The sequence below is a fragment of the Sceloporus occidentalis genome, unplaced genomic scaffold (assembly GCF_023333645.1).
Source record: "Sceloporus occidentalis isolate IW3139 unplaced genomic scaffold, rSceOcc1.0.p SCAF_10, whole genome shotgun sequence".
NCBI classification, from domain to species: domain Eukaryota; kingdom Metazoa; phylum Chordata; class Lepidosauria; order Squamata; family Phrynosomatidae; genus Sceloporus; species Sceloporus occidentalis.
In genome coordinates this window covers 29,839,226-29,862,134 of record NW_028316990.1, presented here as the reverse complement: position 1 = coordinate 29,862,134, position 22,909 = coordinate 29,839,226, and the positions used below count along the sequence as shown (strand labels likewise).

Genomic DNA, 22,909 nt, shown 5'->3' with positions numbered 1-22,909 from the left:
AACAAGTGACTTGAAGGTACACACAACCTAATGCATGCATCCTCAGAATTCAGCGAAACTTACTTATAGGACTGCAATCCTGAGATACATGAAGACCATTTGCCTTTAGGATTCTTCCTTAGATAATCTTCAAATAAATAATAAATTGTTCTCATGCTATATTGGCTGGAATACACGGGAGCTGAAGTCCAAACCATGTAGAGGAGCAAAGGTTGAAGAAAAAGAATAATCTCTGGATGTGTCAGAGAGGAATTAATTACTGCTTTAATTAAAAGGACGCTGTTGAATATAATCTTGCTTTTGCTGCTGATTTTGTCCTTTTCTTTTAAAAAAATATTAAAAGCTTTGATTTCTCTCCTCTGCTTAGCTCTAAGGAAATTTGAAATTAAAATGGCTCCCGTACTTGCAAACTAGGCACACATGCCAGAGCATTATTTAAGAGGAGGCATATATCACACATTCAGTCATGTAGTTCTACCATGACTTGCTGATAATGTTTGAGAAACGGGGACCTATAATAATTCCTGGCAAGTTTTTGGTTTAGTAACTCTTCTGGCAGGAAGATCTAAGAGGCAGGGATTGAATAGCATGTAACTTTACACATGGACAGGTTAAATTTAATGTAGTTTTCCTGAACATAATATTTCCAATACAATCAGACTCCTCCTGGACTATACAGCAGAATGCTCAATAAAACATAGGCTGTTTTGTGCAGCCTATGTTGCTGCCTAATGGCAGAACACAGCTTCTGCTGTAAAACACAGAGAGAAATGAAAAACACACTCCTATTGCTTAACTACTCTTCTGTCTGGGTCAAAAAAAACCTGGACACGTAGGCAAACAGGACAGAACTCGGTTGTTTACACCTGGCTACAGAAGAACCCAATACCGCTTGATTCGGTTGCCATGACAAGCAAAGAGAATGCAGCCCTGGGATGAGAAAAATACTTTATTATAAAAATGAACTGAATTTCAATTTAATAATTAAAAATAGATATATACCACCTTTCTGCTCCCTAAATTGGAAACAGGCTTCCAAGACAGCTTATTCTATAATTAAATCAACACACTGTTAAGAAGCAATAAGCATAAACAGAATTTAGACCTGTCAATATGTACAAGATAAAACATTAAAAACTCAGTGTTGGCTTTTGTTGTATATTCACAGTAACGTCGGGAGCAGCTAAGCAATTTTAAATGGTGCTCAAGTAGCCTCAGCCAAATAGGGATTCAGACTTCACACCAGCTAGTTTTAATTAAGCCACAAAACTGACTAAGACCTGAGTCTCTAAAAGGTCACAAAAAGATCTCAACAAACTATTCTAAGAAATTCCCATTCTCACTCGAATTTAAAAGTCAGGTGTAAAAGCATGCAATGGAAATTCTGCTGCGAGTTGCTCCATGGGACTCTCATCTTCTCAATGTGCAAAGCAGAATATTTGTGCTACTCATTACTCTTCAATATTCAGCTCTTATGATGCTGGAAACCTACAGGAAAGAGGAAGGAAGTCTCACCATATAAAGTTGTAAGGGAGATTTGTATTTGCTCTCAGAGATAATGGATATCCAAGCAGCAATATTTTCCTAAACCTATGTCACAGCTCAGCATGACATTGAAAGCAATACCTGCATTAATTTAATGAGCTTCCTACCGCAGCGAAATGCTTTTTGACTTGCAGGTACACAAGTGCACAGTTAAGATAGCCAGAAATTCAGAAACAGTTTTTGACCTAGAATTGATCAAGGTTTCATCCCAGTAGCAAAGCTTAATGTTTTGTAAAACACCAAGGACTCAGTCCAAAACAGTGGGCTTAAATTCACTGGTATCAATAGGTTCACTCATGTCCAACTTTGTACCAAACTTTAATCCTAGTAAATTGTAGATGGTACATAAACAATTATGTGTAATGGATGGGTACGAAGACTACCACATATCCCTCACTGTGGCTGCATCCATAATGCAAAAATAATCCAGACTGACACCACTTTAACTGCCATGGCTCAGTGCTATGGAATTCTGGGAATTGCTGTTTGTTGTGGCACCAGAGTTCTTTATCACAGAAGGCTAAATGTCTCACAAAGCGATAGTTTCCAGAATTCTATAGCATAGAGCCATGGTAGTTAAAGTGGTGTCAACCTGGATTATTTCTGTAGTGCAGATGCAGTTTATACCAATCAGCATTACATTATGTCCATCACGTCCTCCAAACCAAGGGTCACACAACTATATGTACACCCCACATACTTCCATGCCACCATCCTCTGAAGATGCCAGCTACAGGTGCAGGTGAAACATCAGGAATAAACTCTTCCAGAACACAGCCACATAGCCCAGAAAACCCACAGAAAACCACTATGTTCATCTTGTTCTGATCTGAATCTGGACTACAGCTAAAAAATTAACCATTTCCTAAACTAGTTGAGGGGGGAGAGTTTTAATTTTGAAGGAAAACTGCTGGGCAAGGCATAATCTAGATGAGAACTCATTTTCTTGCAAAAGAATAAAAAATAAATCCCATGCCATTGTTCCTTGCTCCTAGAGATGCCACCCATCCTGTTCATAGGCTTCCCGTGGGCATTTGATTGGCCAATGTGTAAACAAAAAATGGACTAGATAGATCATTGCTCTGCTCTGATCCAGTACTGCTCTTCTCACATTTATGAGGGCAAACAGAACAGGATGGCAGAGAAGTAGGAAAGAGCTTTGGGGATCTGATCTGGGTCAGTCCTTCATGCAGCTGGTTTCCATTCAAAGTAAAAGCAGTCAATTTAAGTAAACCTTTTAAAAAAGTGAATAATAATGTGTAATTTGGCCCACAACCACTGTCCAGGTAGGGCGTGAGTCCTAATTTGAGAAATGAGGTGTATGGAGATAAAACAGGTTTCCACAGCATATTACCTAGGGTGCCACCCTGAGGTCCACGGAGTCATAGGCATCTGTTTTCATCAGCAGAAGTGGCCTCTTCATCAATGTTTGTAACTCTTCATAGTCTGGCTTCTCATCATATTCCAAGGGCATCACTTGTAGGAGGTAGCCTTGGAGGGCTTCTAGAAAAGATAATTTGGAATGTCAATGAAGATGAGTGGCTCCTACAAAGAAGTCACACTAGTATGCTTCCCCAACCAACCCCAGTATGCTGCTATCCCAGAGCAAAATTGCATAGTTCTTTTATTTGGATTGTCTGTGTGTTCTCCGTGCTTCATGGAGGCAGAGTGCAGCACCAGGAAGGAAAAACTGAATGTTTTGTCTACTTATTTACATACAATATTTTAAACATGTCTTTCTATAAGAAAGTTAACACCATAGGAAATTTAAAATCATGATATAATATAAATCTCAACCCTTCTGACCCCATATTTTCCCATTGATCCAACAGTATGTTTTAGCCAAAATTCTTAACCCCTTTTACCATACATCCTTTAACTTGTTCTTCACTTTTTATGTAACTCTTGGCTTTTCCCCATCTTGCAAACTTGGACACATCCCCTTGTCTTTGCTTAAATAGTACATCACTTGTCAATACATACGATGTCTGAAGTAGAAACCTCATTCTGAGCAAAACATTTTTTCATCAGAGAAATCCACCCAACAATAACATTTCTATCTCCCATCATAATATATCCTTCTCAGTTCCACTCCACATCTTAGCATAATTATTTTGTGACAACATACAATCCCCATTAATTTTGACAATGCTCCAATAATCAACTTTCTTCTCAATTTTAAAGTAATTCCATCCATCTGTTCAACTTGACCTTTTAAATTCTTGTTTCCATTAACACAGAACCTGCCAACAGACCATAATTTTTTAAAAATGCCAAATTATCCAAATCTTTTTTCATCTCCTTGTTTATAAATTCAATTTCCCAAATTTACACTTTATCGTTACTTTGTTTTGCAACTGCAACCAACTGCTTAAATGATCCTTTAAATTCTTTGAACTCATTCTTCATATCTTCTTTCAACACCTCATTCAGCTCAAAGATCTGATCTCTTCCAACAACTTCTGTAAGATTTCTGGCAAAGAAACCTGCTACATCTTCACTACATTGTCATCAAGATACTTGCAAATAGACTCCTGTATAACCTGTTCTAATATTGTTCCTGGAATTGAAGCCAGGCTGCCTGACCTGTAGTTCCCTGGATCTTGTTTCATCACCACCAGCTTCCTAGAAAATTAGTTTGGGTCCATTCCATGAGAGGGGATTTTTGGGAGAAACTGGGTCAACTGCCCTGGCCATTTATCCTTTCCAAAAGTCAACCAAAATGTTAACAGCATCCTCTGCTGAGGCAGCAGGAAACTCCCCAAGAGCCATAAGGATTCCATCTGGATTCATAAGCCTCCTGGGGTGGATTTCTAGCAAGCCTAAACCCCATTATGACTGAATGATAGCCAGTTCCACCACTCCCAGGTCACTGTCATCTCACCCAGCATGGAAAGCGAAGTCCAGAATGTGCCCAGAACCAGAATAGGGCAGGACATGACATGGAACAGACCCATGGTTGCCGCACTGCAACCATGAAGTCCTGAACGCCTCCTGGTTGGGCAGCATGGATGTTGAATTTCCCTGGCAGTACAAGCCAAGCAAACTAGAGAGGAAAATTAAATCAGGGAGGGCAAAATTCAGGGAGGGAGGGCAATGCTGTTACACACCCCTGAGTTATTCTAAGGATAAAATGAAATAGCCTCATACATACCACATTTATCCTAAATGAAAGCTGGGACACAAGTCTCACAAAAACCTAAAAAAAGGAAAAATGTACCTGGAATTGCTTTCCAGCCATACGACAGCCTTGGATGCTTGATAACATCTGATTTATACCTGCAATAGGACAGAGAAAGAAGTCGTTCAAACAAGATGCAGAGAGAATAAGGCTGAGCTGAGAATTTTGCACTTATATTCATCTTCACCTAATTCCAACAAAAAGATCACAAACTTATAAAAATGGAAGGGACTTTGATGGTAATTTAGTCCAAGCCTCCATAACAACAACAACAACAACAACAACAACAACAACAACAACAACATAAATGATTTATTTATATTCCACTTTTTCCTTGTGGAATCAAAGTGGATTACAGAAGAAAGGTATCAAATACAAAAGATATAGCCTCCCCACCAAATGTAGCATAACATACATATAAATATAATAATTATATAATGCAGGATCTGTAATGGAGCATGTATGTTGCTGATAGATGGCTGTCAAGTCTCTGTCAAAACATCTTCAAGAACAGAGAATCCTACCCTTCCCAAGGCACTGTCAAATAACTACGAGGATGTTTTTTTAACACTCAGTTCAAATTTGCTTCCCCTTGATTTCCACCCACTGTATCTAATCCTGACCTCTTGGAGCAGAACGAATGTCCCAAAGGCATAAATGACAACCAGACTTCTCTTGACCATTGGACAAGTGTGATATTTGTCCCAGATGGTAGTGCTACAATGCTGTCAGGTAGGCCTTTACTACACATTTGTCTGCTGGTTTCTTCAACCAGTTTAGGAAATAACATGATGTAAATTGAAGTGAACATGATATGCTCCTCAACAACATCTGGATTAAACAAAATGGACACAGAACCAATAAGAAGACAAAACTAGACCCTACTATCCTGAGCATGCATATGATGCAGTCCACTGATCACTTTTACAACTTGTTGTGGAAGTCTTTATGGATAATGGCTTATTTTTCCCCTAACATTCCCACCCCGCCACCAAATGTACTAGAAGTTTTCTTTTTAACCTCCTGAGTAAAGACAGTTGCTCAAACTATAAAACAAGGACTTTTGCCATACAACAGCACACATTTACACACCTTTCCTTCTTCTCCATGACTGCACATGGATTTGCCAGCTCCTCAGACCAGGGAAGACATCCACAGAGCCACTTCAGTAAACAGTAACCCAAGGATTCAAGATCACTCCTACGGGATGGTGCTGATAGGACAGGGAAAGAAAACACATTCACTGGAGAAACATTAAGAGCTGAGTGTGGGAGGTGAAGATGATGTACGGCCAAAGCTGAACCACTCAGTTGATAAATTGCTGCCTAAATATGTGTTTCATTTTCTAACTATTCATTTCAGGCTCTAATTACTCTAAAATCTCCAGACACAGGGTGCATCTACACTGTAGAAATAATGCAATTTGACACCACTTAAAATACTGTAGCCCCATCCTATGGAATCCAGAGATTTATAGTTTTACAAGGTCTTTATCCTTCTCTGCCATAGAGTTCTGGTGCCTCACAAAACTACAAATCCCAGGATTCTATATGGTGGACGTATGGTAATTAAATTAGTGTCAAACTGCATTATTTCTACAGTGTAGGTGCACGAAAAGGTTTTGTAGCTCTTCTAAAAGACAGTTTCCTATTTCAGCCTCACAAGTATGAAGTGAATAAGAACATATCTAAGTCACCCACCATAAGTATATTTGTGTAATAAGTGTAGGTTGTCAACCAAGTGATTATTAAGGAAATGAATACGTTTTGTGTAAAATTTGTGGGCTGTGTAAAAAGTACAGGCTGTCAAACAACTGATTACATTTCTCCCTGTTATGACAAAATATCAACATTGGTTCCTTTCTGTGATATTAATAGCCACAAATGAACAAAAAACAAACAAGCAAGCAAGCAAACTGAAGCAGTCTCTTGCTCTTGGACTGTAAGGCCAACTTTATTATTTCCTTTTCCAGTGACACTATAAAAGAGAAGTAGCCTCTGGAAGTAACTGTGACTTTTTCACCTATCTCTACACACTAAAACTGAGAGAGATTGATCAGTGATCACTCTACTAAACAGAGAACACACTCCTGGTAAGACAAATCTTGGCTGTCACAAAAGAAACAAAAAACAAAACAAAAACCATGGAGAAGGAATGACTCCTTTAAATGCACAACACATGAAGAATAGTAGAAGATGTCTGCAGGCAAGCCACTGGCAAGCCAGCTAGCTCACTTTGTGTTTTATTCAATGGCACTAAAAAATGGAAGATGTTTTGTAGGCACAGCAAGTGGGCCAAGGAAGGGCCACCCTTTGCTTAAATAGCATCATCAAGGAATTTGGGGAAAGTCTGCAGTTCAGAAGAGAGGCCAAAATAATGGTTCAAACCACACAATCTATTTCCAAAGACTGAAAACTCACCAGCTCCCTTGTGGCTATCAAGGCTGATGAATTCCAAGTTGCCCTCATGCGGAGTCCTGCTGCCTTCACGCTGAGACACGTGCTTTCCTCCAGGGCTATACCGGAAGGCAAAGTAGTAATCTGCCAGGGTGACCTAGTGGAAGAGGAGACAATGCTGAACAAGTTGTTAGGGTGACCTGACAGGAGAAGGATAAATAACTACCAGTCCAGCCTGGTTTGAAAGGCACTCTTTAATCCAGTTACTGAGCATTTTACTGACTACCATGAGCTTTAAAGCCCCTCTCTGAATTTTTGAAGCAGCATGGAAGAAACTAACATCAGAATGGGTTTAGCCAGGAGGTGCAGGCACTTGCTACAGTGTGCTACAAAATAAGAATGTAAAGACAACAACTCCTTGCATCTTTCTAGTTCTCATTCTGCAATAAGGAAGTGTCTGTGTGTCAACTTGGAAATATGACTTTTTGTACTACAGCACACAGAATCCTCAATCCACCATGGTTCAGAAAGCACACGTCTCAAAAACAGCAAAAGTTAATGTTAGCTGGCAGGAATGAAAAAGGATCTCCTTACATATTTTTTTGAGTAGAGTTGTCCTGAGTGAAACATAAAAACTTCTGAGTCCATTATAGCTATACTTGGGGAAGCTTGCTAGAACCACCAAATATGTTCTCCTAGAGCACAGGAACTCTATTCAGCAAGAACATATTCCTTATCTGCTTCTGCTCTATTCCTTACCGCCGTAAGATCAGCTGGATTCACATATATGTTCTCAGCAGCAAGGTTCCCGTGAGTATACTCATTCTCATGGAGGTACTCCAGGACATCCAACTAAAAGCAAAATTTAAGGCAGAGAAAGAATGTCATCAATGGAATGCCTGGCTTTCCCAGGATGACTGACCAATGGAAACATTTATCAGACTATTCTCAGGAGGTGATAATGGAGAGTGTTTAACATGTACCCTCTGACATCTGAGATACACCTCTAAAACATTCACTCACTGCTTCAATCTGGACAGACTGTTTGAACAGGACTTCACACCACAAAACTGCAGACAATGGGCTATTTAACTGCATCTTGAACAAAACATTTACAGCTCCAAAGACTGCCTCATGTATTTCCTGGGAGAGGGGGCAGGGGTCATATATGCTTGTGCATTTCTTTCCCCTCTCTCTTACATGCACACATACAGACAGCCTTAATACAGTTTTTGGATTGCTGGGGGAGGAATGATGCCACAGTCATTAGCAGCACTCAAGAAAGAATCCTGGAAGTGCTTTTGGCAGCAATGGCAGTACAGAGGCTTTTTCACAGATTTTGGAGGGATCTACAACAGATGTCTTAGTGAAATCCACAAAGCTGCAGCCTTGGAAAGGTCCACAACAGAGTTTGGGTGGTTTTATCTCTGGAAGTGGCTCTCTAGTTTACAGCAAAGTACATCTATGCCAGGAGGTTCTGGGAGATGCACAGCAATGCCTAAAGTCCACGAGTTGTGTATCTGTGATCTAGAGTTCAGCAATCTAGAGTCCAGATTCAAATGTGTGAAGAACCTGTGCCACTATTTTCTAGTCCTTCTTCCTGAAGGAGTCTATTTTGAGGAGCATGCTTAAAACAATCATGTGTGACATTAATGTGACAAATGCTCCTCAAGGTACAGCTGCTATCAAAGTAAGAAGCGATGGCACTTCTGTTTAAATCACCCTATGGCAGTGACATAAGAAACCCCCATAATTCCCGTTGTCAGTGGCAAACCCCACAATTTTACAACTGAACAGTATTTGTCAACTAATTTGTTTGAGAAGCCCTTTTGTTCTACTTCCCTTTTTTGATATTCCATACCAGCCTGACTGCAAGTTGCAGTGCAGCTTTCTCTGTCATCTTGTTTGCACAGTCATCCAGGATTGATTGAAGTGAGCGACCCAAATTAGAGAAGACTAGGAACCTGCCAGTCAAAAGAAATAATGCCGAACATGAATTATCATTTGTTGGAGATGTCTAGCCATTTTTGTAACCCTCCATCTCTCTATCAGATAACTCCTCTTCTGTTCCTTTGAAAGCTGAAAGTGAAAATTATCAGTAATAAGTATGAAATGGGAAGAAGAGAGTTTATTTCAGTTCATCTTACTGCAACACTATGGCCATGACTTCCCAGAATGAGACTACCTCCCTCTCCAAGCTAGCATGTATAATATGTAATATTATCAGATGACTAAAAATGTGGGGATGAAAAGCAGGAAGTATAACAATAAGGAAATATTGAATACAAAAAAGAAAGTCCTGAGCAGGACTAAAATCAGTCAGTATTTTGTCCTTCTGGAGAAAAAGGAGAGTAAGGCTGCATCTGCACTGCAGAAATGATCCAGTCAGACACCACATAAACTACCATTGCTCAATGATATGGAATTCGAGGATCTGTAGTTTTGTGAGACATATTGTCTTCTCTGTCAGAAAGCTCTGGTGCCACAACAAACTGCAAACCCCAGTATTCCATAGAATAGAGCAGTTAAAGTGGCATCAAACTGGATTATTTCTGCAGTGCTGCCTAAAAAATGAAATGCACAGGTATAGGATGGGTGACACCTGGCTGAACTAGATGACATGTGAAAGGGATCTGGGAGTCCAAGTAGACCACAGGTTGAACATGAGTCAACAGTGCGATGTGGCAGCTAACAAGGCCAAATGCGATTTTAGGCTGTATCAATAGAAGTATAGTGTCTAGATCAAGGGAAGTAATAGTGCCACTCTATTCTGCTTTGGTCAGACCCCACCTGGAATACTGTGTCCAGTTCTGGGCACCACAATTAAAAAAGGACATTGAATTGGAGCGTGTCCAAAGGAGGGCGACTAAAATGGTGAAGGATCTGGAAACCATGCCCTATGAGGAACGACTCAGGGAGCTGGGGATGTTTAGCCTGGAGAAGATGTGGTTAAGAGGTGATATGACAGCCCTGTTTAAATACTTGAAGGGATGTCATATTGAGGAGGGAGCAAGCTTGTTTTCTGCTGCTCCAGAGACTAGGACCTGGAACAATGGATGCAAGCTGCAGGAAAAGAGATTGCACTTAAACATTAGGAGGAACTTCCTGACAGTAAGGGCTGTTCGACAGTGGAACACACTCCTTCTGAGTGTAGTGGAGTCTTCCTCCTTGGAGGTCTTCAAACAGAGGCTGGATGGCCATCTGTCGGAGAGTTCCTGCATGGCAGGGGATTGGACTGGATGGCCCTTACAGTCTCTTCCAACTCCATGATTCTATGGCAAAGGAAGAATGGATTCATGAACTGTATAAAAGAAAGGAAAGAGGGCAGTGAAATAAGTGCAGGGGTGTTAGAGGAACAGAATGGCATTGGACAAAGGAGGGATTTGGGCAGTAAAGAGATAGAAGATACACAAGAATGCCTTAGTCAGAGTTGCCTCACCTATAGCAACCATTATGGAGACCAAAACCAACACACTCAGGGATCCCCAGCAGTGGTACTAAATGCTGTTTCTTCCATTTCTCTACTGAAAAAAGAGATAAACATGTTAAAGACAGGATTTGTCAGAGGTTTGAATAAACAGAAGTAGACCCATCCAGGTTGATAAAAGCTCTGCATCAACAATTTACTGCATTGCTGTGAGGAATATAATGCCATATTTTTTCTCTGCAGCACACTAAACTTTTACTCATTCTGCGTTATTGTTAACAAAAAATTAGATAGTAATCATTTATCATGACTATAAATATGCAATTGCCATTTTGCTATTTAGAAGTGCTTTCATGTCTAACATAAAAAGAAATATCACTGAACCAGCAACACACAATACAACAATCTTTAAAAGCAGACAGGTGAAGAAGTTTTAAATCCAGGAGTACATCTGATACAGATAAAAGTTTAAAGTCAAATGCTTTCATGGCTAGCATCCGTAATTTTTGTGGCTTTTTTGGAGCTATGTAGCCATGTTCTAGGAGAGTTTGTTCCTGACGTTTCAAAATAAGTTTGCTCTTAGAAAGTCATGCCACTTCAAATTCAAAACAGAAAATATTACATTTCTTTAAAACACACCATTCTGCTCTTTGAAGATGGCACCAGTATTTGTTAGTTGCAGGTTTAAGTCCATTTGCAAAACCAGAACTAAGGGGAAAAAACTAGACAGCCTCATTTGCCCTTAGTACATGCCAGAAGAAACAGAAACAAAAGTATCTGCCCCAAAGAACTGGAGTCCTGCCCCTTTAAAATAGAATGATTCTCAAGTCTGGGCACACTGTGATATGGGACTTCTCAAACAAAGTCTTACCTGAGACTTTCTTTGCAGCTCGCTGCAGGAAGTTTTGTTCATTGAAGATCCTCCCCTCTTTGCAGTCCTAAGAAGAAAGACTAGAGTTGGCACTGATATACCTTTTTCTGCCTCATCATCACCTTCTCTTTGATTACCAGAATACAAAAATGTTTCTATCAGGCTTCTCAGGCACTGCAGACTTTCATTTTTGTATTACAGATGGGAAATGAAGCAATAGGAGAGAAATATACTCAGAGACATAAGGAGGAAGGAAGGATAGAATGCTACTAGGGATGCCTTCCCATTGAAACATTACTAACTATGGCGGGTTACAGATGGGCAGGGGAAGACGTCTTGGAGGTGTATTCTGCTGAATACATCACCTCCCTTGTACATATGTAAATATTTAAAGTTTTAGGGGGTTTTTATTGTTAGGTGAAAATGGTGCAGGAATGTGTGTAGGGGTTCACTTTAAATTCCAAATTTTCCCCAATTCTAGCAGCGCATGCGTACATGTTGCTCTAGGGTTAGGGTTAGGGTTAGGGTTACGAGCATTAAAATAGAGTGCAGCTGTACTGCAGCTTCCACATCTGCATGGCATCTGACGCTCTAATTAGAGCCTCGGTGCAAACTGCGCATGTTCCAGGACCCTGACACATTATGCGACGCAGTTGACTCGGAGCCTTTAAATGGGCAACTTAAATGAGCAGCGTAACAATTCTGGCATACCGGTGCAGCAGCTTACAGACGGAGATGCGCAGCTGCGCAGTATATAGAAAAGAAGCAGAAAAAAGCAGCACCTTTTTAATGCCGCTTCTTCCCGCTTGGGGCGTGCGGGCGGCGTGTTCATGGCGGCATTCAGGCAAGGGCCGTCTGAAGGCTATACCTTCATGACGTCATGAGCACACCCCTTTTTGCCCGTCTGTAACCCGCCTATGAATGCATTTAGTATCCTGCAAACCCATTAGATGGAACAATCCATCTTTTTGCTTTTTAAAGAAGAGAAGAAGTATTTCTTCTTTGTGTTACTGATTACTGGACAAAACATAGGGACAAAAGATTTAAGATGAGCACATCCTGGTGGGAAGTCTGAAATGACACAAAGTGAAGGCTTCACTGATGATTAAAGTTGGAGCCACAATGCCTTACAAAACTTACACCCCCACTCCAAGTACACTCATCCCTCCATATTTGTGGCTTTATTCATGGATTTGATTAATATGTTCTCTCTAGGAATATCTAGGTCCTCCAGTGCAACTCTATGGTCAACTAAAAGTTGCACTGAAAGACCTAGAGATTCCTAGACAGAATACTCTACTAGGCATTTGTAGCCTCCTCCAGTGCAGTTCTATGGTCAGTGTCTGTTGCTGACCACAGAGTTGCACTGGAGGACCAAGAGATTCCTAGAGAGGTGTTCTCTCAGATAAAAGCATGGTGTTTTTTAGTTGCAGTTTTTCCACATTTATAGGCGTCTTGTGCCCCTAACTTTAGTGAATATGGAGGGACAAGTGTATAATTCCTAGCCACCAATTTACTGGTGTTACTCATTTCCTTTTGTGTCTTGTCCTTTGCTATTCCTGTCTTTGAGAAGTGATTATGAATTCTTACTAAGTACAGGAAAGATTACAGAAGAATATGATCAAGCAGGTTGCCTACAACGTTAATTGGATAATGATTATCATTTAAGTCTAAGAGAAAGGGAAACAGAATAGAAAAGAATGAATGCTTTAATAATGTACAAATATATGTAAGTATCTGGGTTATAAAGGGGGGGGGGAGAAGAAAAAATTCCTTGGGGTGTATTATTTCAAAAGGAAACAATGATTTTATTTATCTGAAATATTTATACCCCACTCTTCAGCTGTTCACTAGATTTGGGTTTAAAGTGCAAACAAATTCTGGTTGTTTAAAGACAGCAAAGAACCAAAACAAACCAATCTTCACAATAGAAAAGGTGTCAAGGTTAGATTCCAACGTGAGTCTTTTTGCCAAACAGATTCCCTTCTCTTGTCATGAGGACTCTTGTTCTTGCTTGCTTGAGGCATAGTGCCTGGCAAACAGCAACACTGGTCTAAGGTACAGCATTACAGATTACCTTGAGGTCAAAAGATCTTTCTAGAAGATGGAAAAGAGGCCAGGAGTTCTCCATTCCCTTCACCTTGCCTAAGTCTGTCCTGCTTCCTTTATCCATGTAAGATCTCACCCTTAGGGTCCTTCTTTGTGTTACTGATTACTGGAACCCATTGGGAGAAAGAGAGGTTTTAAATCTGGACTGGAGAAACAGTGGCCATCCAACTCTCACAAGCCCCAACTGTTGGCAATTGGTGAGGATTGGGGGTTAGTCATTATCTACCAACATGAGGAAGACCACCAGTTCAAATAAAAAACAAACAGCTTTATTTATATACCGCTTCATACCGAACTGGCAGTGTCTAAGCAGTTTACAAAGTGTAAGCTATTTGCCCCAACAATCTGGGTACTCATTTTAGCGACTTTGGAAGGATGCAAGCCTGAGTCGAGCTTCAGCCCTTTTGCTGGTATTGAACTCACAACCTTGCTATAATCCTCCTGTTATGTTTGTTATTTTGGATTTGCCAAGCCCAAACTCAAGTTTCGGTATATGGAATGTTGCATGTTACACCTGACACAGAGATCTGAACTCACAAGTTTGAGGGTGTATCTCTGCTTAGGACAGCAGGCTCCAGATGCTGACTTTGCTGTGAAAGGATGAAATAAATGAAGGTTACAGATAAATACAGATTTCAGTGTATTTATATTAAGGCCCCAACAAACCTCAACAGTGCTCTAATAGTTCTAACCCCAAACTTTGATCGACTGGAAATATTGTCATTGAATCTCACTTATGGATCACATAGAGTTTTCCATGTGCACTTTTTTTCTAAGTTATAGATGCCAAGTTAAATGTTCTGGACTTTTTTAAAAAAACGATGAGAAGCTATGGCAGAGCTACTTCTTGGTGTTTTACTACTGTCTTTCACTGCTTCCATTCATATATGATACAAAGCCAAAACACCTTGCTTTAAACCATGATTTGAAGGTATCTTATGAATCTTGGCTTGTTTAGGTGAAAATGAAAAAGAAGCATAATGGGAAGTTATGGCTTCTTTACTCCACTGATGTGAAATGGGAAGGAAAGTAGGAAGGAGAGGCCTGTATACAGTTTCCCACTGCCTCTGTATATGCTGCTTTGCCAAAAACTTTTAATTTTTTTATTATATATGGTACATCAACAATCATAAATGCTTCACTAATAACTTTTAGCTATTATTATTATTAGCATCCAATACCATTCTATTTTTTTCTGTTCCTGCTGCTATTTCCTTTTCTATTGTGCCTACCCAGTTTATAAATTCATTTGTGTTTTTTGTAATATTTTACTAAGAACTGCTTCCAATTTTTATTTTAAATGTAAAATCATGCTTTAAAAGAAATAATGAAGTGAAATAAGTCCACAGAAATTATTATGATCCATATATAAGGGCAGATGTATATATCTTATTTTCACCATAAGGATAGATTTTCCCCCCAGGTAGTACAGCACAGAACAGGGCCACATACTCTGCCCAATATGTTATGTGTAAGCACATTCTATACCTTCATACATCATCCCATGGTCATTCTGTGTCAGAAGTTTTTTAAGAATCCACTGCTTATCATTCAGGTCGGTCAGGAGCTGACCCTCTGGGAGAGGTTTCACAAATGCACTTTTGTCCTTCCTGGGAGAGCGGGAACTGAGCTTTGCTTTCCGAATGGAAAAAAAAAATGGTTACTTACATTTCTAAGCCCCTTTATCGTACGTTTTCAGGGTAGATAGCCATACCTCTCTACTCTTGTTGTTAACAATAAACTAAAATGCTAATTGTGCTCACATTCCTACCTCTTTAGTAAATGATCCCATCCCAAATCAAGCCTGAAGGCTGCCTGAGAAGAACTCAGGCTCTGGTGTTGTCAATCTCCCACCCATCATTCACACACCAATTACAACATTACTGTGTTGCTGCTGCTACTTCAACAGCCTTCCAAGCGAGAAGAAAGACTCCGCCATTGATAATTTCCCATTAAAAGACACTTCCTGTTACAGAAACATGGAACTAATATTGATGTTTAAATGCAATAAAACAGCTTTCTCTCTATGTCTCTTCTATCAATTTACATGGAAGGTGCTGGGGGGAGGAGGAGAGATAGTATAGTGACAATGGATGAGGCACACATCAGGAATAACATAGTGTGAATCTCACTACTGCAATAATTCTTCAGGTTGCTAGCACAGAAGATATACATTTTAGGTATTTTTTAGGTATTTGTTTTAAAGTTCTAACACAGCTATTGTGGCAAGGCCAATAACATTGGCTTGAAATTCAGGAGATTTGAGAACACCCTTGCTCAGCTATGAAGTTCAAGGAGTAATCCTCAGCCAGTCACTGCCTCAGTCTAGGATGTCTTGTGGTTTTGTGACATGTAAAACAAAGATACGAGTTCTTTGGAGGAAGAACAAAATAAAGGTATGATAAATTAAATGAAAAGATCAGAGGCAGTGCAGCAATGGTAACAAGACACAGTCAAAAGCCAATTAGGCTCTGCCCACTCAGGCCTACAGCAATCTGAAGAATTATGGCAGTAGTGAGATTCACACCATGTTATTCTTGATGTGTGTTTCACCCATTGTCACTATACTACCCCCCAGCACCTTCAATGTAAATTAATGGAAGAGGCATAGAGGGAAAGCTGTTTTCTGAAATAGCATTATTCCAGAAAAACTGTAACTTCTGGCACATCTTCTATTCATATGTGAAGCACAGAAAATAACAACAAATTAGGAGTCTTGAAATCCATAGGTGGCCAACTACTGGGAGCATGAGAAAGCAGTGTTGTCTGCAAAGGATAATCTCTACAATGCCCACCAATCCTCACCTTTTGCTTTGGGAGACAAGATAACTGCTGAGGTCTGTGCAAGGCCTTGTTTAACTGAAGCACAGGCTTTTTCTTCCTCTGGTAAAAACAGGTGCATCTCTTTCTCTACAGGAAGCCTTTGTAGATGAACCTGGATTTCCTGATGTAGCCCTGTGCAAAACAAAGGCGACATTATCAGATTGACAAAGTTTTTTTTAAAAAGTGGACTTGATGCCAACAGTCCAGCATATGACCAGTTCAAAGACATGATATCTGAGCACAGCCCGCTGCCATGGCTGGACAGCCAACAGGGACAGGCAGGCAGCTTGGTAGCAGTAAGGAGCAAAATGGACTGCACACCTGAATACGCAGAGGAATGCTAAGGATTTGGCATTCATTCATACATAAAAATATTTGCCCTAATTTGTCTGTTTTTGCAGCATCCAAAGTTTAAAATAAATAAAATTTTCCAATCCACTAAAGTGCTTTAGTCCTAACAACAGCCATTCACAGCATGGTCATGTTGTTAAGACTAAAGCACTTTCAGTTACATAGTATATTAAAAGCACAGAACAATTCAAGCCTTTCACAGGCTCAAACCCCATTTTCTTCCACTCCAAGACATCCTCCTTCCAGGACTGCCCCTTGTCTCTCTCTGTACCAGGTATTCCCGCAGGACTGATCTTTTGCTGCTCCCGAAGCCTATTACCTCTCCTTTATATCTTCTCATTACCCAACACTAAGAAAGATAAAAAATCCTTCTACCCAGCAGCATCCAAGGTATGACACAACTCATCATCCAATAATACAAAGCAAAGCAGGTACAGCACAACTGACTAGTAGGCATGGCTAGCAGAAATTCTGAGGGACTCTGATCCTGACACCTGATGTGTAACAGAAACTATTAAAACGACTAGATTAATATCAAAAATATTTGTTATTTGTTGTTAATTCCTTCAAGTTGACTTTGACTTATGACAATCCTATGAATGGGAGACTTCCAAAAGACCCAGTTATCAATAGCCCTGTTCAGGTCTTGCAAACTCAAAGCTGTGGCTTTCTTGGAGGAGTCTGTCCAGCAGTACTGTCATCTTCCCCTTTTCCTACTGTCTTCTACTTTCCTGAGCATTATTGCTTTGTCTACTGAATCATGCCTTTTCATAGTATGTCCAGTCTCAGTTTAGTCATCTTGGTTTCTAGGGAAAGTTCAAGCTTGATTTGCTTGTCTTTTTGGCAATCCACGGTATCCATCCATAGAACTCTCCTCCAGCACCACATTTCAAATGAGTTGATTCTCTTTTGAGAATCAGAAATAAGAATCAGAAATAGAACAATGTTTTGGCAAACTAATAGCATTAAAACTAGTGTGAGAATCTGATTTAGCACTAGAATTCAAAGATTTAGCTGTGTTAGTCTGTAGAATCAGCATGTAAAGAGAATGCATCTGAGGAAGTAGATTTAAGTGTACGAAAGCTAATGCTTCTTTCTTTTAGTTATTCTCAAAGATGCTACAAGATCTCTCTACATACTGTTTTAGCAATAGTAATTTCAGAAGAACATTGAAACAGGATTTGGTCCTTTCTGCTCTTTAAATTTGTTTTAGCAGTAACAATAAATGTGTACTTGAAATACTGTAGTTCATACACATAATCAATAGAGGTGCTTCAAAAAGGTGCTGGACAGGATGTGGAGGTATAGATTTACTGGAACATATGTGGTTACAATGTGCCAAGGCACAGGTTCTTAACTTGTGGTTCACAGACCCCCGGGAGGTGGGCAATATGTCTTCAATGGGAGTCTGCCAAGGTCTGAAGAAAGATGCCATGACCAGAATGGTGTTGCTGCTGGAGAAGAAGACGGAGGCAGAAGAGCAGGAAGAATGTGCGCCTGGAGGTGAAGCTTGCAGAGAGATGCAAATGTGAAGCAAGACTTATAATTCCCTATTAAAAATGGTGTGGGGCAACAGCAGAGGCAAGAGCAAGCTCCCGCTGCTAGGCGCTCAGTTATTAGCTACTGAATACTCTGCAATGTTTCTGCTTCAGAGATCTACATTTGACTGAATATTCATACCTTTCAGTGAAGGAGATGGTGTGATCTGCATAGGCTCCTCTTCTTGTGGTGGCAACCTGCCTCCACACGAAGGACAAAAGTTAAACACTGTCTCTACTCTCTGTCCACACTGCGGACAAAAATTGACCATTCTGAAATAAGAGGAAAGGGGGAAAAGACATAGAGAAACAAATCAATATCAAAATGGGAGGGGGGGGGTTAATAATCTGTTTTTGGTGGTTACATCCATGAACAACTTCATGTAGATGAGGCTCTGTTGCCTCACAAGTGATTACTTTTGCTTTATCTTTTTTTTTCAAATATAAAATTTATTCAAAATATATCATACAAAATCTTACAATCATAAGACAATGGTATAAAGCATTTCAAATAATTGAAAATCCTCCCTTATTAAAATTAATAAGGTATTCCTTATTAAGGTTTTAAACAATTCAAATTGTTTAAAATAAATCTGAGCATAGGGAACAGTGGCTAGATGGAGGAGAAACGGATATAAAATTTTTCCTGAAAGGGTCTTTGATTTTGTTAGAATCCTAGAGTTGGAAGAGACCCCAAGAAAGGCCATCCAGTCCAACCCCCTTCTGCCATGCAGGAATTCTCAGTCAAAGCATCCCAGACAGATAGCCATCCAGCCTCTGTTTAAAGACCTCCAAAGGAGATTCCACTCCACTCCAAGGAAGGAGTGTGTCCCACTGTCAAACAGCTTTTAATGTCAGGAAGTTCCTCCTAATGTTGAGGTGGAATCTCTTGCATCCATTGCTCCATTACGTTCTGTTCTCTGGAGCAGCAGAAAACAAACCTGCTCCCTTCTCAATATGACATCTCTTCAAGTATTTAAACAGGGCTATCATATCACCTCTTAACCTTCTCTTCTCCAGACTAAACATCCCCAGCTCCATAAGTCGTTCCTCATAGGACATGGTTTCCAGACCCTTCACCATTTTAGTCGCCGTCCTTTGGACATGCTCCAGTTTCTCAATGTCCTTTTTAAATTGTGGTGCCCAGAACTAGACACAATATTCCAGGTGGGGCCTGACTAAAGCAGAATAGAGTATCACTATTATTTCCCTTGATCTGGACACTATACTTCTATTGACGCAGCCTAAAATCGCATTGGCCTTGTTAGCTGCCGCATCGCACTGTTGACTCATGTTCAACTTGAGTTATATTTCATATTTTTCTGATAATTCCTCCTTTTGCTTTTCTCCTTTTGCTTTATCATGGCGGAGAGAAACAAAATCAATTGCGGCAAAAACAGAAAGAAACATTTACTCGCAATATAAAAAAAAATAAACAATCCTCAAGCCCCTTTCAACTTTTAAAATGGGCACAAACTGTTTCTGTGTCTTGACTGTGGGGACTGTAGTTTTGTGAGACAGCCAAAATAAAGCTGCTTCGAGTCACAGTGGAGGTATGGTGTTTCAATGATGCATGCGTCCTAAGAGTCCAGAAGTCGCACCAAAGCCACACTCCATCCCTAAGGATTGGAGCGTGGCTTTGGTGTGGCTTCTGGACTCTTAGGACACATGCATCACTGAAACACCATATTTCCACTGTGACTCGAAGCAGCTTTATTTTGGCTGTCTGTAACAGGCCATAAACTGAGTCTTCTCTGTCAGAGAGAGCTCTGGTGTCACAACAACAAAGTACAACAAATCCCAGGATCCTCTGGCATGCAGCCAGGGCAGTTAAAGCGGCCTCAAAGTGGATTGTTTCTGCGGTGTGTTTTGTGGACCTAGGTTCATTTAAAATGGAAGTCAGTCAATCAGCCCTCCAGACAACCACAACTGTCCTGTATAGACAAAATAATAATGATGATGATGATGATGATAATGATAATAATACAGTTCCCAGAATTCCCTAGCATTGAGCCAGGGCAGTTGAAGTGGTCTCAAACTGGATTATTTCTGCAGTATGTTTTGGATGTAGGTTAAGTTAAAATGGGAGAGAATCATCATTCAGTCCTACTGATTTTTTACAAAAATTAAATTTAATCTTTTTAACCACATTTTTATTCCTTCAAGAAGCAATCTACTTGAATATTCCAACAATTAATTCTGTTTCAGCGTATCCAATTTTTTTCCTATGTTTTTAATTGTACCATTTTTAAATATTGTAAAACCGCTCTGATACGTGTCCCAGTTCTGGGGAAAAGGGGGGCTAGAAATAAATATAATAGAAATAATAATAATAATAATAATAATAATAATAATAATAATATGATGATGATGATGATGATGATGAAATTACAGTTCCCAGAATTCCCTAGCACTGAGCAAGGGCAGTTAAAGCAGCCTCAAAGTGGACTATTCCTGAATCCTGCAGTGTGTGTTCTGGACCTTGAGTCTCCCATATCAATGGCCTTCTTCTTCCTTGACATTTGAGGGTCCCACCAGCAGATAAATAAATAATAATTTAAAAACACAACTGTAGCTCCTTGTATTATAAAAATAAAAAAGTCTGACGTTATTTCACTGAGGCAGAAATCCTCTCCTTTGATAAGGAAGGGTCCGAAGGGAGAGGGGTTCCACAAGCCGGGCCCGCCTCGTCGCCTGCCGGGCAAGGCGTCTACTTGAGCCCGCGGCTTGGGCCTAGTCGAGGCCTCACCCACCTGCCGCCTGAGGAGGGGCTCGTCGCCACTTTCTTGGTGGCGGAGGGGGCGGCTGTGTCGCCTTCCTCAGGCCCAGGCAGGGCCCTCTTTCGTCCCCCCTTGGACCGCCTCATCATGCCGCCTTTGAAGGGCCCTCCTTCCCAGCCTTCCCTCCTTCCGAGGCAGTCCCTTCGTTTCACAGAAGTCGCCTCAGCTCCCGCCCAGTTATGGGACAGGCCTTTAGGGCCAACCAAAACACACTGCAGAAATAATAACCCAGTTTGAGACTGCTTTAACTGCTAGGGAATTCTGGGAAGTGTAGTTTCTTGTGGCCCCTGACAAAGGCTCAAAGCCTCACAAGACTACACTTCCCAGAATCCCCTAGCATGGAGCCAAGGCAGTTAAAAGTGGATTATTATTCCTGCAGTGTCACTAAACTAGTCTCAAAATTGGACTACTTCTGCAATGTGCTTTGGACCTAAGTTTAGGTTTTTGTAAAAGTTGTGAATTGCTTTAACTGCCCTGGCTCAATGCTAGGGGATTCTGGGAAGTGTAGTCTTGTGAGACTTTGAGCCTTCTGTCAGGTGCCACAAGAAACTATGCTTCCCAGGATTCCCTAGCATTGAGCCAGGTCAGTTAAAGGGAGAAAGGCAGCATGGAAATAAAATAAGTTGCTGTTGTGTGTCTTCCAAGAGATAGGGTTGCCATAGTCCAGTCTGTCGTATCTGGGGAATCTTATTTGCACATTACGCAAATCATTATAATTATGCATTTTATTAATTTCCATTCTGATTATGCACATCCAACACATTAATCATTGCCCCTTTTTTCTACCATTACGTTCCTGCCTCAGTACCAGCACCAAGCTAAGAGCTCTTCCTACCAAAATGATTTTTAAAACTGTAAACATTAAACATAGATTTTGATACGTATGTGCCTTGTTTGTTCTTTTAAACCAATGCATGTTTTGACTTGACATGAGCAGGAATGGACATTTTGAATCAGGTTACACAGTGTTTTACTCAGGAGGTGAAAATGCAAGAAATGGGGGTGATATTTGCAGTGAGCAGAGACAGCAAAAGCGGCCAAAGGATATAATGCAAAGGCTGACCAAACAAGACTTTAGTGAAAACCCATCATAGAATCGTAGAGTTGGAAGAGACTGCAAGGGCCATCCGGTCCAACCCCCTGCCATGCAGGAAATCCAAATCAAAGCATCCCCGACAGATGGCCATCCAGCCTCTGTTGAAAGACCTCCAAGGAAGGAGACTCTATCATCCTCGGAGGGAGTTTGTTCCACTATCAAACAGCCCTTATTGTCAGGAAGTTCTTCCTAATGTTGAGGTGGAATCTCTTTTCCTGGAGCTTGCATCCATTATTCCGGGTCCTGTTCTCTGGAGCAGCAGAAAATAAGCTTGCTCCCTCCTCAACATGACATCCCTTCAAATATTTAAACAGGGCTAAATAATCAGTACAGTCAGACCTCTCCATGGATCCTTTATCCACAAATTCAAGCATCCACAGCTTGAAAATATTCAAAAAGTATAAATTTCAAAAAAGCAAACTTTGGTTTTGCCATTTTATATAAGGGACAACATTTCACTATGCCTTTGTATTTGATGGGACTTGAGCATCCGCGGATTGTTATCTATGGGGGGGTCCTGTCACCAAACCCCAGCAGATACCAAGGGCCCACTGTATAACCATAACCCATGTTTATGTTCCAGCTACAAGGCAGAAGAAGAAACTGAAAGATTCTATTCTGGAGTCCAGAAGGAAAGTGACCATACAACAAGACAAGACTTCTTGTAGCAGAATCAAGGACTGTAGGAAAATTTGGCCTAGGGTCAACAAACAAAACAAGAGAGGGGCTGATCAAATTTTGCAAGGCCAACAGTTTGTTCATAACATTCTTCAAACAACCAAAGCAAATAAA

The 22,909-nt window shown here is 40.5% G+C and overlaps 1 protein-coding gene across 3 annotated transcripts; it reads right to left on the bottom strand.

Annotated features, from left to right (window-relative positions):
• Positions 1–874: 874 nt before the first annotated feature.
• VRK3 (VRK serine/threonine kinase 3) lies at positions 875–21,428 on the bottom strand. Of its 3 annotated transcripts, none has more exons than XM_089540278.1 (14): positions 20,995–21,428; positions 18,384–18,514; positions 16,335–16,484; positions 15,018–15,164; positions 14,067–14,119; positions 11,421–11,487; positions 10,562–10,646; positions 8,984–9,086; positions 7,882–7,974; positions 7,147–7,279; positions 5,819–5,939; positions 4,766–4,824; positions 2,900–3,048; positions 875–1,488 (listed from the first exon to the last, which is right to left on the bottom strand). In XM_089540278.1, exons 1-13 carry the CDS (start codon positions 21,108–21,110, stop codon positions 2,900–2,902), a joined length of 1,407 nt encoding a protein of 468 aa, XP_089396404.1. In that variant the 5' UTR covers positions 21,111–21,428; the 3' UTR covers positions 875–1,488. The 3 variants fall into 3 exon arrangements, with proteins under 3 accessions (XP_089396404.1, XP_089396405.1, XP_089396406.1); XM_089540279.1 differs by lacking the exon at positions 20,995–21,428 and adding an exon at positions 20,723–20,924 and having other exon boundaries at positions 877–1,488; XM_089540280.1 differs by lacking the exon at positions 20,995–21,428 and adding an exon at positions 20,485–20,523 and having other exon boundaries at positions 877–1,488.
• Positions 21,429–22,909: the final 1,481 nt, after the last annotated feature.

Excerpts from the sequence above, each read along its gene's own strand:
- VRK3 (XM_089540278.1), bottom strand. The coding sequence starts at position 21,110 with ATGATGAGGCGGTCCAAGGGGGGACGAAAGAGGGCCCTGCCTGGGCCT. Across the intron at positions 18,515-20,994 it reads AGCCCCTCCTCAGGCGGCAG|AATGGTCAATTTTTGTCCGC; the intron begins GTGGGTGAGGCC and ends CTCTTATTTCAG. Across the intron at positions 3,049-4,765 it reads TGGCTGGAAAGCAATTCCAG|AAGCCCTCCAAGGCTACCTC; the intron begins GTACATTTTTCC and ends TATCTTTTCTAG.